At 38.7% G+C, this 20556-nt stretch overlaps 1 protein-coding gene across 2 annotated transcripts in view; it reads right to left on the bottom strand.

The window, feature by feature from the left end:
• abcb7 (ATP-binding cassette, sub-family B (MDR/TAP), member 7) overlaps positions 1–20556 on the bottom strand; it is a 52159-nt gene that overhangs the window by 22758 nt on the left and 8845 nt on the right. For both annotated transcript variants that reach the window (XM_084429948.1, XM_084429947.1), the window contains exons 4-8: positions 19434–19553; positions 14835–14967; positions 7017–7285; positions 4344–4432; positions 4172–4259 (exon numbers count right to left, since the gene is read on the bottom strand). In XM_084429948.1, coding sequence (XP_084286074.1) covers positions 4172–4259; positions 4344–4432; positions 7017–7285; positions 14835–14967; positions 19434–19553 — 699 coding nt within the window. The remainder of the gene's footprint in view (positions 1–4171; positions 4260–4343; positions 4433–7016; positions 7286–14834; positions 14968–19433; positions 19554–20556) is intronic.

A 20556-nucleotide genomic window follows, 5' to 3' on the forward strand; every position in this document is an offset into this window, starting at 1 on the left:
CGCAGGAATGAGAGTATAGTTCCTAGCCATATCAGCCTAGAAAATCACAACTTTACATTTTCCGTCGGTCTTAGTACACGATGTAACTACAGAGTTTTAAATAGGAAAAATATCAAAACTCTGTCAGTTTTTTGAGAGAGATGCTAATGGTCTTGTCCGATTCAATGATCTATGCTAAGCTATGCTAAAAGTGGTACCGCCAGACCCGGAGTTCGGCTAAATGGATTCGAAAACGGTAAAACTCAACTGTTTAACTCTGGGGGAGTTGTAAAATGAGCCTATTTCCAAAAAAAGTGGAGTATCCCTTTAAGCATGACTGTTTGGATTTATATGAAATGGTATGACACTTTATAATAAGAGTCCATCTGTAACATTAAGGTTAATAAATCCTGTTGAAATATTGCTCATTGACAATTAATTTCAACATTTACGAACGCATTTTTAAATTTTAAAGTTGTATCTGTTAGCATTAATGCACTATGAACAACATATCAATTTCACTCAAATGATTCATTTAAAAACTACTGTGTGTAGCTCGAAGACGTAGAGCTTGATTTTCATAAAAACAAAAATAGACAAAGTAACTGTTGAAATGGTGTCTAAAATGTAAATTACCTAATACTAACTTCTTGCTTATTGAATGTTATATAATAGCAATAACACACAATTGTGCTTTTAGTTGGAATCTTAGCACAGCATATGGTATATATTGAATAATAATAAAAAAATCTCTCTCTACTGTGGTGTTAAGGAGATAGATGGTGCATCTTGTTAGCATTACGCCGATAATCTCAGCGCCTTTATGAAATCATAACGGACAGCTCTCCTGGACTGCCATGACATTCAGAACATTTCATTACAGCTCATCAAACTCAGCTAAGACCTCCTGTGCCAATTATCAGAGCAAGCGAAAAGCAGGATTGTTTCGCAAGTGTGTCTTCTTTAAAGACGTGCATAGTGCTGTCAGAAAGAGTGTTTAGAGAGAAGCAGACAGATATAGGTGCTAGTGTAACGGATTTGGAGTGGGTGGAGATCTCATCATGCATGCACACTGGCTTAAAGTGACATTAAATCCACATGCACTGACGGCAATGACAGAAAACAAAATATATCTGCTCTTGAACACAACAGACTGAGATGAAGGGCAGAAGATCTGAGGGTTGAGACACAAACAGAGCACAACAGCTGTTAGGAAATAAGATACTTGTATGTAAACGTCTTGAAGTATTCCTGACACAACACCTTTCACTGATTAGAACATATTATACGACTGCATAATTCACTGATTAATTCAAATGTGTCTAACTGAACAACATTGCATGTGGAAACTTAAGTGACATTAATTTGCAGTACAATACAAAACTAATAGATAAAGAGATATATAGAGTGCTGTATTTTAGAGTAACTTTTATATGCCATTGCTGTTAACTTCAAAGACACCTTAATAAAAACAGAGCACACATGCATGAAAAGTGGCTTCAGCAGTTTTAGTCACATGCACACCAATACAGTGAAAACAACCAAGCATAAGTTGAAATATGAATAATGTTTTACTGGTTTAGATGCAAACCAATAACCTGGTAATGCAAAACAAAAAAAGGTTTAAAACAGGTTATTTCCCAGTAGTGACATCAACAAATAATTATCTGTGTGTCTTCCAAAAAATGTTTCCCCAAATGATCAAGCCGCTGCTGAGTGCTGCAAACCTGTTATTTGTAAACTTTTTCCATTTGATAAAATAGAACGTAATAAACCAGATTTTTATTTATTTATTATATTTTAATTGTAAAAATTGCATTAACGTAATTTAAAGGGATAGTTCACCTAAACCTACAATTCTGTCATCATTTACCCGCCCTCATGCCTTTTGTTCCTTTTCGGAATAGAAATTAAATGAAAATATTTTTAATATTATCTAAATTTTCAGTCTATCCATTGAAAGTCAAGGCAATCCGCATTTTCAAGCTTCAAAACGTTCAAAAGACATTGTAAAAGCAATCCATATTAAAGCGATAGTTCGAACTAATTAATCCATCCGGCTCCAGGGGGATAAACGAAGGCCCTTGTTCTACGTCACGACGCTTCCTACGCTACGTCCTACGCCGACATCCATCTCCCGTGAACGCGCGTCGAACGTTGCCGGAAGCCAGTTATTTTCATTTATAAAGTTTTAAATATGTATATTTTTACGACAAAACCGCACGGATTACCCTCAGAAGGCCTTCGTTTATCCCCCTGGAGCCGGATGGATTACTTTTGTGAAGGATGCATGCACATTTTGGGACTTGAAGCAGCTGGACCCCATAGCTTCACACTATAACCACTGAAAGATCTAAGACATTTTCTAAAATAACTGAAAATGTGTTCGTCTGAAAAAAGATTGAGACATGCATCTCGAACGGCTTGAGGGTGAGTAAATCATGGGTTAAATATCATTTTTGGCCGAACTATCCCTTTAATTGGCGACTGTTTGAGACTGACAACCACAATTATTTAAAGGTATGATTCTCAAAAAGACCTTTAAGTGACAATAGTGTCTGAATCGAGTAACCGAAGTCAAGTCTTTGTTCTATTCGTGACTATCACATGCATCATATTATTGAAGACATCCATAAAACTGGAAAGTCTGACCATGAAACGACAAGAGTCAAATCAAGGTGCATGTTCATCAGTCAAATCTTAATTAAGAGCAGCTTTTATATCTCGGAGTTAGGACTGCATGATCAATCGTGCTTTAAGCGTGATAATTTCTGCTTCTCGATTCATCAAAAAGAACCGTTGCAATATTTGGCCTAATAATTATTTGTTTTAAAAAACGTTTTCTTATTTAGACATTTCCATTATAATGGATTGGGAAGAAGCCTCCGCTATCGTTCCTGCTTGGGGTTGCCAGATGTCAAGAGATTAAATCCCCCAAATGGGGATTTTCACATAAATGGATACATTTTCTGCCGTGTTTTACTTAATCTTCTCAATCTGGCAATCATGCACACACGCTCTCTCTGCGCTGCAAAAAAAAAAAAGCTCTAATGATCTGAATAACACGTTTAGCGTTGTTCATTGTGAAATTCTGCTCGACTGAAAGCGTCATACGAGTCTTCACGAGGCCGCGTGTGCGTGTGCGAGCTGCTGCTGCTACTAAATGTGCAAGTGAACCTTCTCAGACGAACTGTAAATCCAAACATGAATCTCGACCATATTGTTAGCGATCATGGTTGATTAATAAATGCAGTCTGTGCAATCTCTGTGCTTCAATACAAAGTAAAAATGACCGACTTGGAATTAATATTGGGAATTTAATGTGACACATTTTAGCTAAACAAAACAAAATTTGTTTTGTTTATGTACACAAACAAAAAGCTTGTGTTTACACACAGCTTTTGTGTGTGTGTGTGTGTGTGACCTGTGCGCAACTCAAATGCTCCACTCAGATAAGGGCTGCACGATAATGGTTAAACTGATAATCATGATTATTTTGCTCAAAACTTATAATCGTGATTAATCACAAAACTGACTGGAGCAGCTCCAGTGGAGAGACTGCCTGAATATGAAACCTTTGAATGACACAAACGGCTCATATCGTCTTCTCTGCAAGCAAACGAAACCACACATGAAAACCCACAACACTCGTATGTGCCTCTCTAAAGCCCCTTTCACACAGCGCTTTGAGCCCGGGAAATTGCCGCCAAATTGCCAGAGTGCCTTCTGTGTGAACGCAAACATGACCCGGGATCGTTCGCCAGCTGTGAAACGGTACGTAATGCGCAAGTTTATGATCGAATCAGAGAAAAAATGCACAAGCGTGGTTGAAATCGCAGCTCATAAACAAACTTAAGACGCTGCTGAGAAATCACAAGTCACATCGATGTCACGTGTCTTTACGGGACTTTTACGGGTTGTGTGTGGACGCACTCTCTGATTCCGGAAAATCACTGGCAGTGTGATTCCCCGGTCATATCCCGGGTCACTTTATCCGTGTATTTTCCGGAATCTCTGTGTGAAAGGGACTTAATACTGTATGACATGGCAGACAATTAGTGATCCAGCAAAACGCAACCCCTATCATGTTTTTTGCTAGAAAACAAGCAAACAAATAAAAAAAAACAACGTTGACTTTACTCAGGCATGTCACAAATGTTGCAGTGACAATGCAGATTATGATGTGACTCACCTTAACGGTCTCATAATTGAGGAGAGAGTCGATTGCAGCATTTCCAGCCTCATTATCAGCCTTATTCATCTGGATCCTGAACTGCGTCCTGATCAAAGACAGACGAGTGATTAGTACAACAGTTTGTTAATGTAAGAAACAACGGCTGCTATTTGACAGACACATACAGTACCTCCATTGTGTGAAAGCGACCGTGAACGCGCTGTACGCCGAGAGGGTCCCGAGAGTGACCAGAGCAAACTGACCCCCGCATTTATAATACTGCAAAGAAACAGCAAAACAGCTGTGGGTTATTAAAAAAAAGAGCAACATGTGTTTATATACATGACACACATCGAGTCTCTAGAGAGCAGCGACATTCATCTTCATAATCTGCACTTTTCACCATTTCACCATCTAATGGAGAGTTACAAATGGAGATGAGCTGTTAGAGCCAGTGTTTCTGGCATCACTGAAGTATCTGGCGTTAATCAACCTGTGGAAGTGAATATCAGGCACACGTGGGACACCACTATACAAGATTACCACGGGTCCTGGCGTTAATACCTCCTGTGACCGTATTTCAATGAGACTTTGGATGTGTGCGCTTCACATGATCGGTGTCACGTGACGTTAAGAATACTGAAGATGCCAGTTTAAATCTTGTACATGTCTCCGTATGTGCTCATCTGGTTCTCAAATGATCTTTTCATTGAAGGGGAAGATTATCAGTGAATAAAAGCTATCATTTGACTTCAGGAGATTAGAAAAACAGAGCTGGACTTCCGAGCTCATTCTTGAACACTAGCATTAATGATGTGTTATACTCAACAGTGTCACACTTCTGATGAAGTCTCATATTAGCCTGGGGAACCAAGAATGATTTTTATTCTATATATTCACTGTGATTTAATATATACATGGTCTGGTGAATGTCAACAAAAACAGTCATTTCCAGTACTAATTTAGTACAGGAATATCCACTGAAAATAAAGACAGCGCATATCATCATAACAACTGTATTTGACTATCTATAGTTGTAGTGTTCTTGTTAACACAGACTCAGAGTGTTTTATGTCACATACATACATAATGCACAGGCAGGGAAATTCTTGTCCTGCTGATTATCTCTAACAAAAACAACGACCAAGCTTTATAAAGCAGATTCGTCTCAGTATATTTTTTGGTAAATAAAGCGGTTGTAAAATGCTGACCACGCATCAACTGCATTTTCTGTAAATGTTGCTTGTTATTGCAATTTCAGCTATCGGCCTCTCACATAATGCACACATACTGAATTGATTCCTCTGTCACGTATTCTTGCGTTTGAACGGACAAACACACACAAGATTGTCCAAATAAACAATTGATAAAGAAAACACGTGTGTAACAGAACATTGGATTCATGCATTAGTCTTAAAGTGACAGCAGCCTAATATTCCTGCTGCCATCAGTGTCATTAATGATAATCAAGAAGAAAAAGAAAATCACTCCCTGATCTTGACTGAATAACTGCTGTAACTTAAATAAGGATGAATCTATATTGTATTTATAAAAAGGAAACTATGCAGCGTTATTTTATATTTGATTTCAATTTCTGAACTTTGTTTAGTTATATTTATTTGTGCTATATTTATTTATTTGAACCGGGAACACTTCCCATAAATCCTGATGTAATCGTTACATCATGAGAAGAATGGCATCTACGCTAATTTTAGTGTCTTTGTTTATCCCGAGGTTTTCCCGCAGCCTGCCGGATCCAGTTCTGACGAAGGACCTTCGCCTTGACCCGATGACAACGCAGTGCTGAAGTGCCAACTAGTCTCTCCCTATGGAGGATCCCTTTACCACTCTACAGATAAAGCATGTCAGGAAAATAAGTTTCGCGTATCTACCCCGAAGTGGCAAAATAAAATAAAATTCTGTATCAAAATTTATAAGGAAAGACCAGTACTTTGGTTAGGCTTGGCTTGTAGGGAATTACAATCCTGCGCACATATATTCAAACGCACATACCTATAGAACCAATTCTTAATGCGCATGTGAACACCATTAGCGTTTATCACAGGTTCGCGTTTAAAGTCTGTGCAGAGAGAACGGTGTCGTCTTAGCGGCCCCTAATTTAAAATCAAATGATCGTTGCGACGGAAGCAAATCAATCAAAACTAACTTTAGCTGGAAAATAACTATTAAAGAACCGCTATAAAGCCAAAACAATCTCTGTTACCTTAAATTATACGATTTGAAACTTTCTACATTGTTAAAGGCGCTATATAAATGAAGATGACTTGACTTGCTATTGCTAATTTGCTTATTTGTTCTTGTATACTTGTCTTTTTGAAGTCTAGTTTTAGTTAGTTGTTCTTTAAGCTGCTGTCTTTTGTTAATGGTATTCAGCTGCAACAATGTTTTGCAAAAAGACAGAATACATGTTTGATATCTATGTTTGACTTGTTTTTACCATATTGTAATCGAAACTGGGAATTGATAAGAATCGGAATCAATAATCAGAATTGAAATGGCTAAAATTCAATCAATAACCCAACCCTAGGTAGACAAGTCCCTTTTAGTCATGCGTCAATTATATCGGCCCTCCAAAACAGTTTTGGTCAGAAATGAAAATTAATTTCCGGCTGAATATTTTCATCTGCTAAGATTACGGTGCATATAAATCAACAGCAGCAATGAATGCACTTTTTGAACATTGTTCTCTTTTATCCTATAAATGTTGTATTATGAAAGCAGCAAGCCATTTTACCCCAGTTAAAGGGGAGATTTGGTGCTCTTCATTTTGTCCAAGACTCCAAGAACAGACTTTATCTGTGGTAGAATTGTGGTTTTATATGAAGATAACATTTGGACTTACCAAAATGCTGCTGACCAGTATCATTTCAAAGAGCGTAGGCCCCAGGTTGAAGACCAGAGCACTGAGCACAAAGCTAATTCCTCGGGTGCCGCGGTCAATGGCTTTGGACAGCGCTCCGGTCTGCCTGCTCAGGTGGAAGCCCAGATCCAGGTTATGAAGATGGAGAAACACGTTCTTGGCTATCCTCCTGATGGAGCTCTGAGCCACTTTCCCAAACACAGCGTTCCTCAGCTCATTGAAGAGAGCCGCTCCGGCACGGGAAACACCGTCTGAAAACACACACACACACTTTCAATGAAATACTGCCAACAGACTGAAAACTTAAAAGTACAGAAAGGAAAAACAGTGTGCCAGTTAATTTACGTAGTTGCTGGATAAACAGAGGGAGTCACTGCGTGCGGCAGAGACGACTGCCTCTAATAAATCCTAATATATCGGAGGCAGTCGTGGCACTCTTAAGCCCGTTAATGACAAATATGAAGAGCCTAACATTGCATGCATGCATGTTAACAAGCTTCAGCGAATATATTCACAGTCATAGACAACAGTGCACTTCTTCACTCAAGAGCCTCGTTAAACCAGCCAACATCCCATCACATACGGGTGCAGTTTAAACACTTCTTGACCCATTAGTATATCTGACTCACTGTATAGTAGGGCTGTGCGATATGACTAAAAAAAAAACTATCATGTTTTTTGTACCATGTTGCAATGTCAATTTTCATCACGATTTTGAAACATTATTTCTCTAGACCAGCGCCTCGTGTTTTTAACTGCAAATACGTGTTCTGTGTGAATGACCTACTCTGTTTTGCCAGAGTAATTTGTCATGTAAATCCATGATACATCGTCTCTCCTGTATCCAAAATATTCCCAAACCTCAGATGTTGATTTTATTTTTAGGCCATGAATCCCTTTCCCTGTTTCTGTGCTTTCTTCTATGTTGTTACGATGAACCCGCTCTCTTCTCTACGGTTTAGAAACAGAGCATGGTCACATCGTGATTTTATTACCATTTTGATTAATCACATGGCCCTACTGTATAGCAGCTTTCCAACATTAACACAGTACAGACAATAAGTGCCTGATATCATGAACGAAGCTCATTTGGAGTTGTGATGATGGTTCAAATCAGCTCCTCATTGCAAACTTTCCGAAAAACGTTGCGCCAGCATTTAAACGCCTCTGAACAGACATTGGTTCATGACGATTGCGTAATAGGCAGAGGTGTTGTAGTGACTTGGGAGGTGGGCATACTGTAAACTTACCTCACCTGCATAGTATATTTAACCACTTATTTTAAGGTATTTAAGGTCCTGTTTACACCTGGTATTGAGATGCATTTTGGTCGATCGGCTCACAAGTAGACGAGGGAGACATTCACTGTCCTGATTTCTCCAAGAGGAGAGTCTATGGGCAGGTAAATGTATGCGTTTTTTCAGATCTTTCGATCTTATGGACGAAATAAGCTCACGCAACCTGAGACAAAGGAAAAGCACACGGAGAGGTGCAGTTTTTGTTTATGCTCGGTTAGCCGTAAGACCACGACGAACACGCGTGTTAGAAAGGTCAGTAGGCGGAGAGTAAACGGTCTTTTGTGGCTGTTTGAACGCTTTCGACCACATGAGCATTCATACTATGAAAGCAATCCAGGCGAATGCGTTTTCGACTACCTCTGGAAGTAGTGGTGGACAAGCTCAAAACGTTTTAGACCCCATTTACATCTGTATTTAGCGTCATCCACTTGTGATCCGATCGACCAAAACTCATCTTAATACCAGGTGGAAACGGTCTTTGTTTTACTGTACTAAAGCATAAAATACCATAATAGGAAGAAGCGCAAGCAAACAGCAGACAGAGGATTATGTTTGTTCCCAAAGCCTTTCGCAAATGGCCATGTTCACAAACAATAGCCGTGTTTCCATTACAGATTTGCGCAAATCTTTCGCGAGATTTTCTAAATGTCGATAAAAAACTATTGCGAAATGACGCCGTTTCCATTAACCGATGTTATGCTTTTTCCTCTCGCGATAAGTCATTCCAAACATCATGGCGATAGATGTTGGTAGGTTTACGTATATCGCAGTCCCCACACTAGCCATTATTGTTAATGGAAGGAGACGTAGGCGTGTTATCCAAGCATTAATGGCAAGAAAAGCCCCTTATACTTGGAGCAGCTGATGTTTCTGGGTGTTTCTCCCTCATATCTGCTTCGAGGTCTTGATTGTGGCATTTCTTTGTTGTTTAGAATCCAGTATTACCATAATACTTTTGTCTTTTCTGAGTTTAATGAAGAACTCTGTCTCGTCTTCGGTCCAAACATACCTCACCACCTTTAAAGGGCACCTATTATGCAAAATTCACTTTTACATGGTGTTTGAAGATAAATGTGTGTTGGCAGTGTGTGCACACAACCACCCTATAATGATAAAAATCCACCCAGTGCTTTTTTTTATAATCCCCATAAATCAGAAGCACTGTCTCAGAAAGAGCTGTTCTCAGATTCGGGCCAATGTGACGTCACTTTGCACAGGCCCCTCCCACGACTGTTGATTGACACTGCTGTTTGAGCATAGACCCGCCCTGAGTGAGCTGGACACAGAGTCCGCCATTGTTTCGACGCTTGAGCAGCTGTAGACAAGAATGTCTCCTAAGCGATTGAGGTGTTTTGTTGTTGGATGTAAGAATGAACATAGAAGTCTTCATTTACTCTCGTTGTTACTCGAGGATGGATCTGTACTGTTTGTGATCCAGCTTACAGTCTCCGGAGCGACAGGCCTAACGTTACTGACCACGGCAGAAATGAAAGTGAGAGCGCACACTTTATGACAGCTCATCCAGTCGTGGATATACAGTTTACCAGTTGATTAAGCACCCACTGAAAAGGTGTGTATATATTTGTTTACTGTTAGTTGTAACGAGTGTTTTGTGTATTTCGCTGTGTATGTTCCATGATAATGAAAGGGTGAGAGAGAGAGTTTATGGATAAGACTTTAATGCTCACTTCTTATAACTGTGTTTATTCAGCTCTTACTGTGATTCTCTGGAGTAAAACTAACGCTTCATCTTTTGTGTGATGTACAATAAACTTAATTGAACTCATCAGTATATTTTGGTCATCATTCGGACAGGGTCTGCTACAGCAGGCTTGTATTAATAGTGGATAAAAGCAGATGACAAATAAGTTATAACCATAATTAAACTACACTATACCTGTTCTATCTCCATACAGCATATATTCTCTGGGCATTATTGTCCCACTCCGAGTCGAAATGAACACCGCAACTGAGAGTTTCTGTTCTGATATTATCAGATGAGATTGTCCTGGCTCTGAGCGCGAGCTCGTGAGGCTCCGCCCCCTGTGCCGTGCAGCAGCAGCTTATTTGCATTTAAAGGGATACACACTAAAACAGCGCGTTTTTCTGAGCCCCAAAAAATGACAATTTAAACATGCTGTAAAAAATTATCTGTTGGGTATTTTGAGCTAAAACTTCACATACACACTCTGGGGACATCAGAGACGTATATTACATCTTGTGAAAAGAGTCATAATAGGTGCCCTTTAAAGAATGATCGACTGTTACGTATGTCAGGTGACCTGTAAATGCGCAAAAACTGTTTCCATTGCAGTTTTGCGAAATATTCCTTTTTCGAACTGCCTGAAAAACCACCTCATGCGAGCGTAAGATCTCTTTATTTGCGATAAATGGGAGTTTTTGCGAAATTGACGTGTTTACATTGGGCGTATTTACCATTCGTAATTTCAATTTGCGTAATTCGAAGGGTAATGGAAACGTGGCTAATGACTTGTCCAAAATGACTACACGAGTTAAAACACGAACACACTGGAGGGCTGCGTTATAGCTGAAGTTGTAATTATGAATTAAATTGTGATTCTTGAAATTGAAGAACTTTACAACACTGACAGTTCTTTACTAGGTGTAATACTGTAACACTGCTCCAAAGAAATCTGTATTATATAAAGCCCAATATAAATAAACATGACTTGAATAGAGTGTCGAAAAGCACACAACGCATATTTACATGCTCATCTAAACGTCGCTCACAGCTGTGCTGGAACGTTTGCAAACACTTTACTGTTACTTCCTTATTTTGTAATAGCTCACGCTTATTATGGATGCGTCAAGATGGTTGACTAGTCATCCAACAACCTACTAGTCGACCAGTGAGGTTAACTTGTCAGTTGATTTAGATGCATGTAAATAAAATTTTGTTTTGTAAATAAAAAAAGTGAAGAATTTAGAGACACACAAAGCTGTGTAATCACACAGGGTTGGTTTATAATCATTAATTAGGTTTTTTTTTTAATTATGTTAGAACTGAGATTTCAAGGGTCAAAAATGAACTTGGCCTGAACATCCGATTAAGGTTTTAATTTCTGGTGGCATACAAAACCACTCTTAGTGCATCACATGCCCAGCTTCAGGATGAATAGTGCCTCGAATGCAATATCAATCAACACAAATTCTGCACGGATAATCTGTGCCTCGCAGCGCAACACAAATCACACAAGCAGCAGCACGGAGAATAATGGTCTGTGTGCACAGGACCTAATGGCTCTCATTAAAACACACAGTTATGGGAAGTCAGTGAATTTTCATTTTAAGACACAATGACTTGCTAAGTGTTTAGTTACCATTAGTCATCATCTTCGTTTATCTTTATTTAAACATGCACTTGGGCTCCATTCAGTGGCACACACTGACAACTTCAACAGAAGCAAACTCTGACTTGTGGCTGGGCGATATGTAAAAAAAGTTACGATAAATCACCAAAAAAAAAAAATGCAATATTCGATTATATCATGTAGCCAAGCCCTGCCCCTTCCCCCGCTGGAGACACACCGTAAACACACATCATGTTGAGTTTGGCTGCACTTTATCTAATGATATCCTGCGATTCATTTAGTTTAATTTAATGAGTGACACATTAAAGGTTTTACTTTGGTTAGTTTGAGCTTTTAGCTTTGAGGTTATGTTAGTAATTTCCACACTTGTTCTTATCGAATTTGTGTTTGAAATGAATTTCGTTTCGTGAGGAGAACTGTTGAATCCAACTGAACAGAACAGAATCCAATTTGGTGATTGTAAGAATGATAAATGCATGTTGATGTGTCACATAGCAATTTGCCTATTTTTTTTCATAAGGTCTGATGTTTTCTCTTTCTTTTTGGCGGTATCGCCTTAGTAGACACATTTCATGATGATAAATTTACTTAAAGTCCCCCTGTAGTCAATCCATTTATCCCTTAAAAGTCATCTTTGATCACCAAAATAACATATTTAAGCGTTTTTTCCTTGAAAAAATGTCTTCATGCCTTAAAATATCTTGAATGTAACTCGACACCCTTGCCTCATTTAGTATACGCGGTTCTATGAATATGCAAATGAGCCCCGCCTCCACTCACTCGTTGACGATCACACGTTGATCTGATTGGTTACAAGGTAGTTTGTGACGTCAGAAACACCAGTGATTTCAAAGCGTGTTTTTGAGACTGTCTTTGGTTCACTGCAGTTTTAAGGAGAAAATACTCAGCGATGGTGTCGACTTATGAATTTACACATGGCTTGTCTTAAAGCATTTTAAAAACACCACATAGACATAGGGCTGGGCGATAATTCGATCTCGATACGGGATCGCGATAATATTCTGAACGATTTCGATAATATGCTTGGGACGTATTATTCGATATCACATGAAAAACTAAGCGCAACAGTATCTGCCGGCTGCCGTATCTGCCGGCAGGGCACGCCCACTTCTCAGCGAGCACCGTGGCTACAGTAAACAGAAGGAGACTGAGAGAGAGGGAAAAAAGTTGTAAAAAGGATAAAAAAAAAATGAGCGAAACTGAAGTTGAGGACAGCGAAAATAATGCCGAATGTGAAGGCGACATCACTACATAACTCGAGACCGAAGACATTGTTGAAAAAAAAGGTAACACGACGTCAATTGTGTGGACGCGTGGTTTGGATATGGCAGACAACTGACAAGCTGAGCCATATAGCATTAATTATCACAGGCGATCCCGATTCCCGATCCGTGATAATTAATGCGATATGGCTCAGCTTGTCAGTTAACTACGTCTCTGTGTTGTAAATGCTGCTCCATCTGAAAGCAGGTGATGGCGATTTACTACTAATCAAGGAACCGGCTTTACTGACGAGATGTGCCTAACAATGTCATGCGATATATCGCCCAGCCCTTGGTTTACTATGTTTACATATTTGTGCAATTTTGGCTCAGATTTCATTCTACTTATAAAACAATTCTAGAGATCTACCTTAATCTTACAGGTAGTATTTGTGCCAGGGCCATGTTTACTCTTTTTGTAGGCTACTTGAGATGTTCACTGTCCAGCCAAAGCAATTTGATGTGATAGTTGTCACAGCTGTTAGTTTATATACAATGTTTCAATAAGTAAAAGTTTGTATTATTGTATAAAGGGAGATGACTCATGTTTGCAATTACAAATGATGTGCACAACCTTTTATTTTTGTATTTTTCAATACCTCCAAATACGCTGCTCTCTTGACCAATAGAAAGATTCATAAATGTGGGAGTGTAATGTGAATCCTTTGGCTGCATGAAGACCTTAACAAAAATATTTTGCGCTCATTATTGAAAGGCATATTGTTTAATTTTTTATGTTATTAAACTTTATTCTAAAGTTTCAGTGAATATCTTGTTTCTTCAAGCTTCAGGATGTCCCTTACACTGGCAGCATCTGCAAAAACTACATATCGTGATAAGAATCGAGATCGATCAATATGGAAAAACATATCGTGATAAAAAAAAATTCCATATCGCCCAGCCCTACATAGACATATAAACAACATTAAAAACTTGATTTTCACCACAGGGGGACTTTAATTATAATGTGTATTATGTAGCGCTGTTTTTAAACTTGAATTCAAGCTATAATGTATTTGATATTCGTCTAAAATTGGGGATTAAAAACAAATTGGTTCGTTCTGCATGAAAAAAACGGTAAGGTTATTTTTTCCTTTATGGTTAGAGTTTAAAAAGTCGCTTTATTTCGAAACAGAAGTAATTAAAAATTATATTTGAGTTTTATTTTTCATATTTGTTTAATCTACAGCAAATTCTAATGCTCGCGATATGCTATAATGGAGCTGCCAATATTGGAAACACCGGACACCATAATTTCTTCATCCATTTGCAATATAGCTAAATTGCATTTATAAAATAATTGTAATTACAATGGTCATGTTTGTGATTTGTTTATTCATTATGTACTCTGTTTAAATTAATATTCAGAAACAGGTGCAGTTACTGCCACCATTTCATTATTTATCAGACTGCTAACCAAAATAAAATAGGCCTACTTGATAACAGTATTGCAGAAATGCAAGTTAAGTTAAACGTCATGCAGTGACGTGTTCTAGGCGAACGCTTGGATACGCGGCTAATAATAGCACATATTAATCTAGGATAACGTTAGAGCGAGCCGCCGTGTAAAGTGGCTAATAACGTCAGGCTGCTACTAGCGCATTTCAAATGATAGAACACATTTGTGGAAGAAGAGTGATATGCAAATGTTTGGCAATGTATGAAAGTATTGTTATCGGACTCGTTCCGGTGAGGAGCCAATGAAATGCAAAATTAAAAATTGCATTAGAACCTAGAGCAGACGCACGCATGACAAAACACATTACAATGAATCTAAAAAGCCATATTGACGCAAGGTTTGCAGGAAAGGTCAGATGGCATTTAATATGCAGCACACTTCCCAAAATGAAGTCAAACACCTGCCAAACAGGAGCAGGCAGAACTTACAGCCAATCAGAATAGCCGTTGCCATGGTGGCCACCGTGTTTGGCGCATCGCTCAGGTTCAACATGTGTCCCGACATCTGGTTCAGGTCGTCCACCGCATATTTAAACATGAAGGGCACCATCACATTGGTTATCTGGAGGACAAGCAGAAAAAAAGCAAAGGTTGATGTGAGCACACCAAATGTTGTTCTGTGTTCTGAGTGCACTGATGGGCAGAAGCTCAGCACTGCATTAACAGCAAGCTGTGTGTGTGTGTGTGTGTGTGTGTGTGTGTGTGTGTGTCCTCCTGCAGACTTGCTTGATGCATCCACTAATGGAATTGAAATGGTTATTAAAGCTAATTAAAAGCTCGCAGAAAGCTGCTGGGTCATGCCAATAAACAGCAGCACATTAGCCGGACGACATTTGCCTTGAATTAGGCCTCACTGTTGCTCACCCCTTTTTATTGTGCATGACTCATTTCAGGTGAATGGCAAACGTCTACGCCACACAATGATGAATCTCGAAGGCGAACCGTTCAAGAACGAGTCCTGCTCGTATTTTACTCTGAAGATGATATTTTGTTTTGCATCATTTATTTTCTACCCCAATTCCTAAATGACTATAAGGCAAAAATACTGATATACAGTCAAACCAAAAATTATTTTTTATTTTTTTACTAGTGGGTGCAGGACACTATAGTTCACTTATGTAAGTGAGGATAGAAAAATAAAGTAAACTGTGACACATTATACCCAAAAATTCTTCATACAGTGACTACCCGTAAAATTTGGGACCAAATATTACTCAGACACTTTGACCTGACCATGTTTTGCTTGAATGTGTTTTTTTCTTTAATTGCTAATGCGACCTTTTTACACCACAGACTCTTATTTAATTAAACACTGCTTGGTAATTGGTTGAGTTAAATTGGTATTATCTAATTGTGTAGTTTAATTTAACAGCTGACATCTATTAAACCTAATTCATCTGTGTGAGAGTCTAACAGAAGGATGGACAAAACCAGTGAAATATCAGCTGATCTGATAACTCTGAGTTATATTGTCATATTTTATTACCATTTTCTAAACTATAGCGAATAAACTGTGATAATGTGAGAAATGTTGAAGGCGTCTAAATACATTTTGGTTCGACTGTATCATACAAATTGTGAAGCAATTAAACACTAGTAGGGCTGCTTTGTGTCTTGACAAAAGAAAATGAACCAAATGCGAGACAACATCGCATTGACCCTATAGGACAGTTCAATCCCAAACTCATTCACCCTGTGGCCAAGTCACCCTTATTGTTGAGCTCTGCATGGTAATATTTGTTGTGCTGTCTTTCACTTAAGCGGTTTTACATTAAATTGAATTGTACACAAGTATGTTCAAACATATTGAGAATCACCACTGAGAAAAATGAGAATTATAAAACAGACAAACTAAAACAAATCTTAAAACAAAACTGTGTGGATTACATTAAAGTGCCCTTATTTTACTATTTTAAAGGTTCCTACTTTTGTTTTGGAGTCTCCTGCAATAGGTTTGCATGCATTCAAGGTCAAAAACACTTAAATATGCATTTTATATCACCTCATTTCTCAAAGATTCTCAAATGATTAGTTCAAAGCAGTTTGAAGATTCAATCTCTCTAAACCCCTCCCCTTTCCATTGGTCTACTCTGCTCTGATTGGTCAGATGGCCCAGTCTGTTGTGATTGGTCTACTCTGCTCTGATTGGTCAGGTGGCCCAGTCTGTTGTGATTGGTCTACTCTGCTCTGATTGGTCAGACTGCCCAGTCTGTTGTGATTGGTCTACTCTGCTCTGATTGGTCAGATGGCCCAGTCTGTTGTGATTGGTCTACTCTGCTCTGATTGGTCAGGTGGCCCAGTCTGTTGTGATTGGTCTATTCTGCTCTGATTGGTCAGATGGCCCAGTCTGTTGTGACTGGTCTAATCTGCTCTGATTGGTCAGATGGCCCAGTCGGCCCAGTCTGTTGTGATTGGCCTACTCTGCTCTGATTGGTCAGATTGCCCAGTCTGTTGTGACTGAAAAGCAAGGAGCACTTCAAACATTGTTGTTCCAAATCGGTATGACTTGGGCCATGTGTCCACCAAAGCGTTTCTCCCGAGGCTAGTGCATTTATTTATTAAAAAAAATTCAAACGTAAAACACAGCGCTCATTACTGTCACTTTTCACCCAGCCATCCAATCACAGTGGAGAAGGGGCGGGACAAATCCCACACCAACCAACCATCACATTCTGCTTGTACAACGATAACAAATGACATCGACACTTCATCCAAACTAGGGCTGACACGATATTGAAGAAAATTGCGATATGCGATAACTCACTAAATAATGCGATATGCGATACGATAATGCTTAAAGTGTGTAAAATAAACTTAAATCATCTTTAAAATATATTTACAATTATATAACCAACATGTGTGTTTCACATTCTTTTTGTGACAAGAAAACATCTCTACAACTCCTGAAAGTGAACCGCAGTGTTTTACTGTAGCGTAAGAAGTGTTATTTTAACATCAGTGTAAATCACAGGGTTCAGGGTTTCAGGTTATCCTACATTAGGTTTATTTAACAACAGAAACTGAATAATCAAATGTAAAAATAAAACACTGCTTAGTTTTCACTGTATCAATTAAATGTATACTGATTCTTATAAAAGCTACAGAAGTTATTCAGCCAAGAGCAGTGAGTGATTTTCTCGGTCTTTAGTTCATGATCCCAGTTATTGCAAGCCGTTGCAATATGCATTTCGCGATATAGGCTATACATTTGCGATATTTCGATATATTGTGCAGCCCTAGTCCAAAACTAGTGCCAGAGCAAGTATGTTACATCGTGTTGACATTTTTATATTCAGAAACAAACTATTAGCAAAATTAGATACAGTTCTGCGGTTATTCCGTATCACATCACTCTCAAGCGCCCGCAGCGTTCAGGTTTTCAGAAGAGTGCTGGTGTTTTCAGCTGGTAAACGCACAACCTTTCTCCTGCGCAACACAAACAAAGATACTATGAACAATGTTGGTGTCCAAACACATTGGATCTCGCAAACTTTAATTTAAAGTACAAAAACTGAGACATTTCAAAAGGAATTTATTTTGTGTTTTCTGCAGAAAAAAGAAAGTCATGCCGGTTTGCAGGAAGTAATGTCGTTGCAAAGCAAATCACGGATCCGTAACATACCAATTACTACACTGAAGCTTCATTTGTGGAAGATACAAATGAGCTGCCAACACCTCAGAGATAATTTCGCTTTCAAACAGCACACATCCATAGCAATGCCCTTTTCCAAGAGGACAGAGTCAGGAGGCAAGTGGTTATAAACAGGTCTTAGTTACCAATCTCACACACAGGATGACACAACAGCAGCCTCTAATGTACAGCAAGAGGCAAACAAAGCCTGTTTGCAATGAAGATGAAAGTTTGTCAAGCTTTTCGCTTTTGGTTCAATAATAGTGGAAAATTCCCTCCATGTTGAACTCACGTGACAGGGATCAGACCAGCTAATAAAACAGGGAGTTATCCGTTTATAGAGAGGAAGAGTGTTTCCACATATGACCTCTGGCGGCCTATGTCTTTACCCTCTACAATGAGACTAAATCTTCACTCTGGGCGACTAGATAATGTCTCTCATTAGCCACTGGCTAATAAATTTGACTCGCCTATGTGTGTGTGTTAGAGTGCTAAGTTTAAGTTAAGCATAGATATATTTTCACTCGCTGAAAACTGCCTCAGCGCTTGAGTTTCGCTCTCCGTCGATCTGTAATCCGTTCTGCATTGAAGAGCTTCAGCATTTAAAGTGGCAGACGATGAAACTGCAGTACATGTTTAGAATGAACAGTGTTATCGTTCATTGCTGTGGACGCTAATGTAGTTACTAGGGCTGGGTAAAAAAAAATTTGATTTCTCGATTTTAATTAATCCCTTTTTTTACGAACTGATATTGATTCTTAAATCCAAATAATCGATTAGTCATCCTGTTTTCTGTTGATGAATGAATGGAACATTGGACACTTTGGAACATTATTTCCCCCATATGTCGACATTATATTTTCACAAAAGTTATTTGAAATATTAAAGTAGACACTTTACTTGCATTTAACATGTTTTTTATGCATGTAAAATTACTTTTGTAAATTGTATTTGATGCGGACACAAAAAAGGTGATGTCCTCCATTAAGCATAAAGGCTCATCTCCATTAAACTTCACTGAAGCGGCGGCGCGTCAAACAGACAGACCGCAACAGAATGGGAGCACAATAATTCTGAATCAAATGTTTGCTCAAATATTTTGCACTTCAAATCTGCCAGTTCCAGCAGTACTGACAGACTTTTAAATGTAGAGCGAGAATTTGTTCAGTAAACAGCTGTTTAATAAAAATAAATGATGTTTCTAGCCCCTGCTGTACTTAAAGCAAGCCGAACCTTGACTTCAAAACTGTCACCCGTGATTTTAAGTGTGCCATTACACACCTAAGGCACATCATATCAAAACTGCCTGAATGTAAAATTTTTGTCTCAGAACTAGAAGTGTAAAAAAAGACAAAATGAGCCATTAGGTGAAATAGTGGTGGGATAAATGAACGCACCTTGGATCCAGCGAGCAGACCCAGTGATATGGCCACTCGAGCACGCAGGTCGGGTCTGTCTTTGGGCCAAACGTACATCAACATGGCTGAGAGAATCTTCGTTGAGTTCACTTCCTTCAGCTGGAAACACAAAAAGAAAAGTTTATTTTTTTTAAAGGGTTTCCCAGTTTTAAAACCATAAATCTTAAAGAAAAAAAAAAGAAAAAAAAAGGAAGAGTGTTTTTTCCTTAAAACAAAAATTCTTCATGCCTTAATATAGCTTGAATGAACTCGACACCCTTGCCTCATTTAGTATACGCGGTTCTATGAATATGCAAATGAGCCCCGCCTCCACTCACTCAGCTCAGAGATCCACTGGTTGACGATCACACGTTGATCTGATTGGTTACAAGGTAGTTTGTGACGTCAGAAACACCAGCGATTTCAAAGCGTGTTTTTGAGACTGTCTTTGGTTCAATGCAGTTTTAAGGAGAAAATACTCAGCAATGCTGTTGACTTTACACATGGTTTGTCTTAAAGCATATTAGAAACACCACATAGACATATAAACAACATTTAAAAACTGGATTTTCACCACAAGGGGACTTTAAAACATGCGTGTTCAGGCCAAAACAAAATGTATCTCAACATCCCAAGCATTTTCTGTAACTCTCTTGTACTCTTCTGTAATAACTTGCTGGTTGTATATGATTATGTGATGCTGTATCAACATCTGCAGGAGGGGGCAGCAGAGATCCACAAAGCTGCTCAGTTCAGTCCACTGGTGACAGGTTCACCAGCACATCTACACCACAAGAGAGCAAACACGACGTGCCAAACCAGACTGTCCACATTACAATCAAAGCTCTCTGCAAGCACACTAATTCTAGTTTATCACATTTGTTAGAAGTGTAGATGAGGTTATTGTATGCAAAGAAAAGCATAAATCGCAGACACCTGTGAATATGGTGAGTTTTGGTATGGGAACATGCAAATCCACTTAAAATAGGAAACATCTGAACTTTACCATATCCAAATGATCGAATCATACGCAAATGCACTCGATAGTTTGAACTCGGTGAAAGTGAAAGCTGATATGAAAGTGATAGATATCAGAGAAAGAGGCTCTGTTTGTTTTAGATGA

Source organism: Rutilus rutilus (genome assembly GCF_951802725.1).
Source record: "Rutilus rutilus genome assembly, chromosome: 14".
NCBI classification, from domain to species: Eukaryota; Metazoa; Chordata; class Actinopteri; order Cypriniformes; family Leuciscidae; genus Rutilus; species Rutilus rutilus.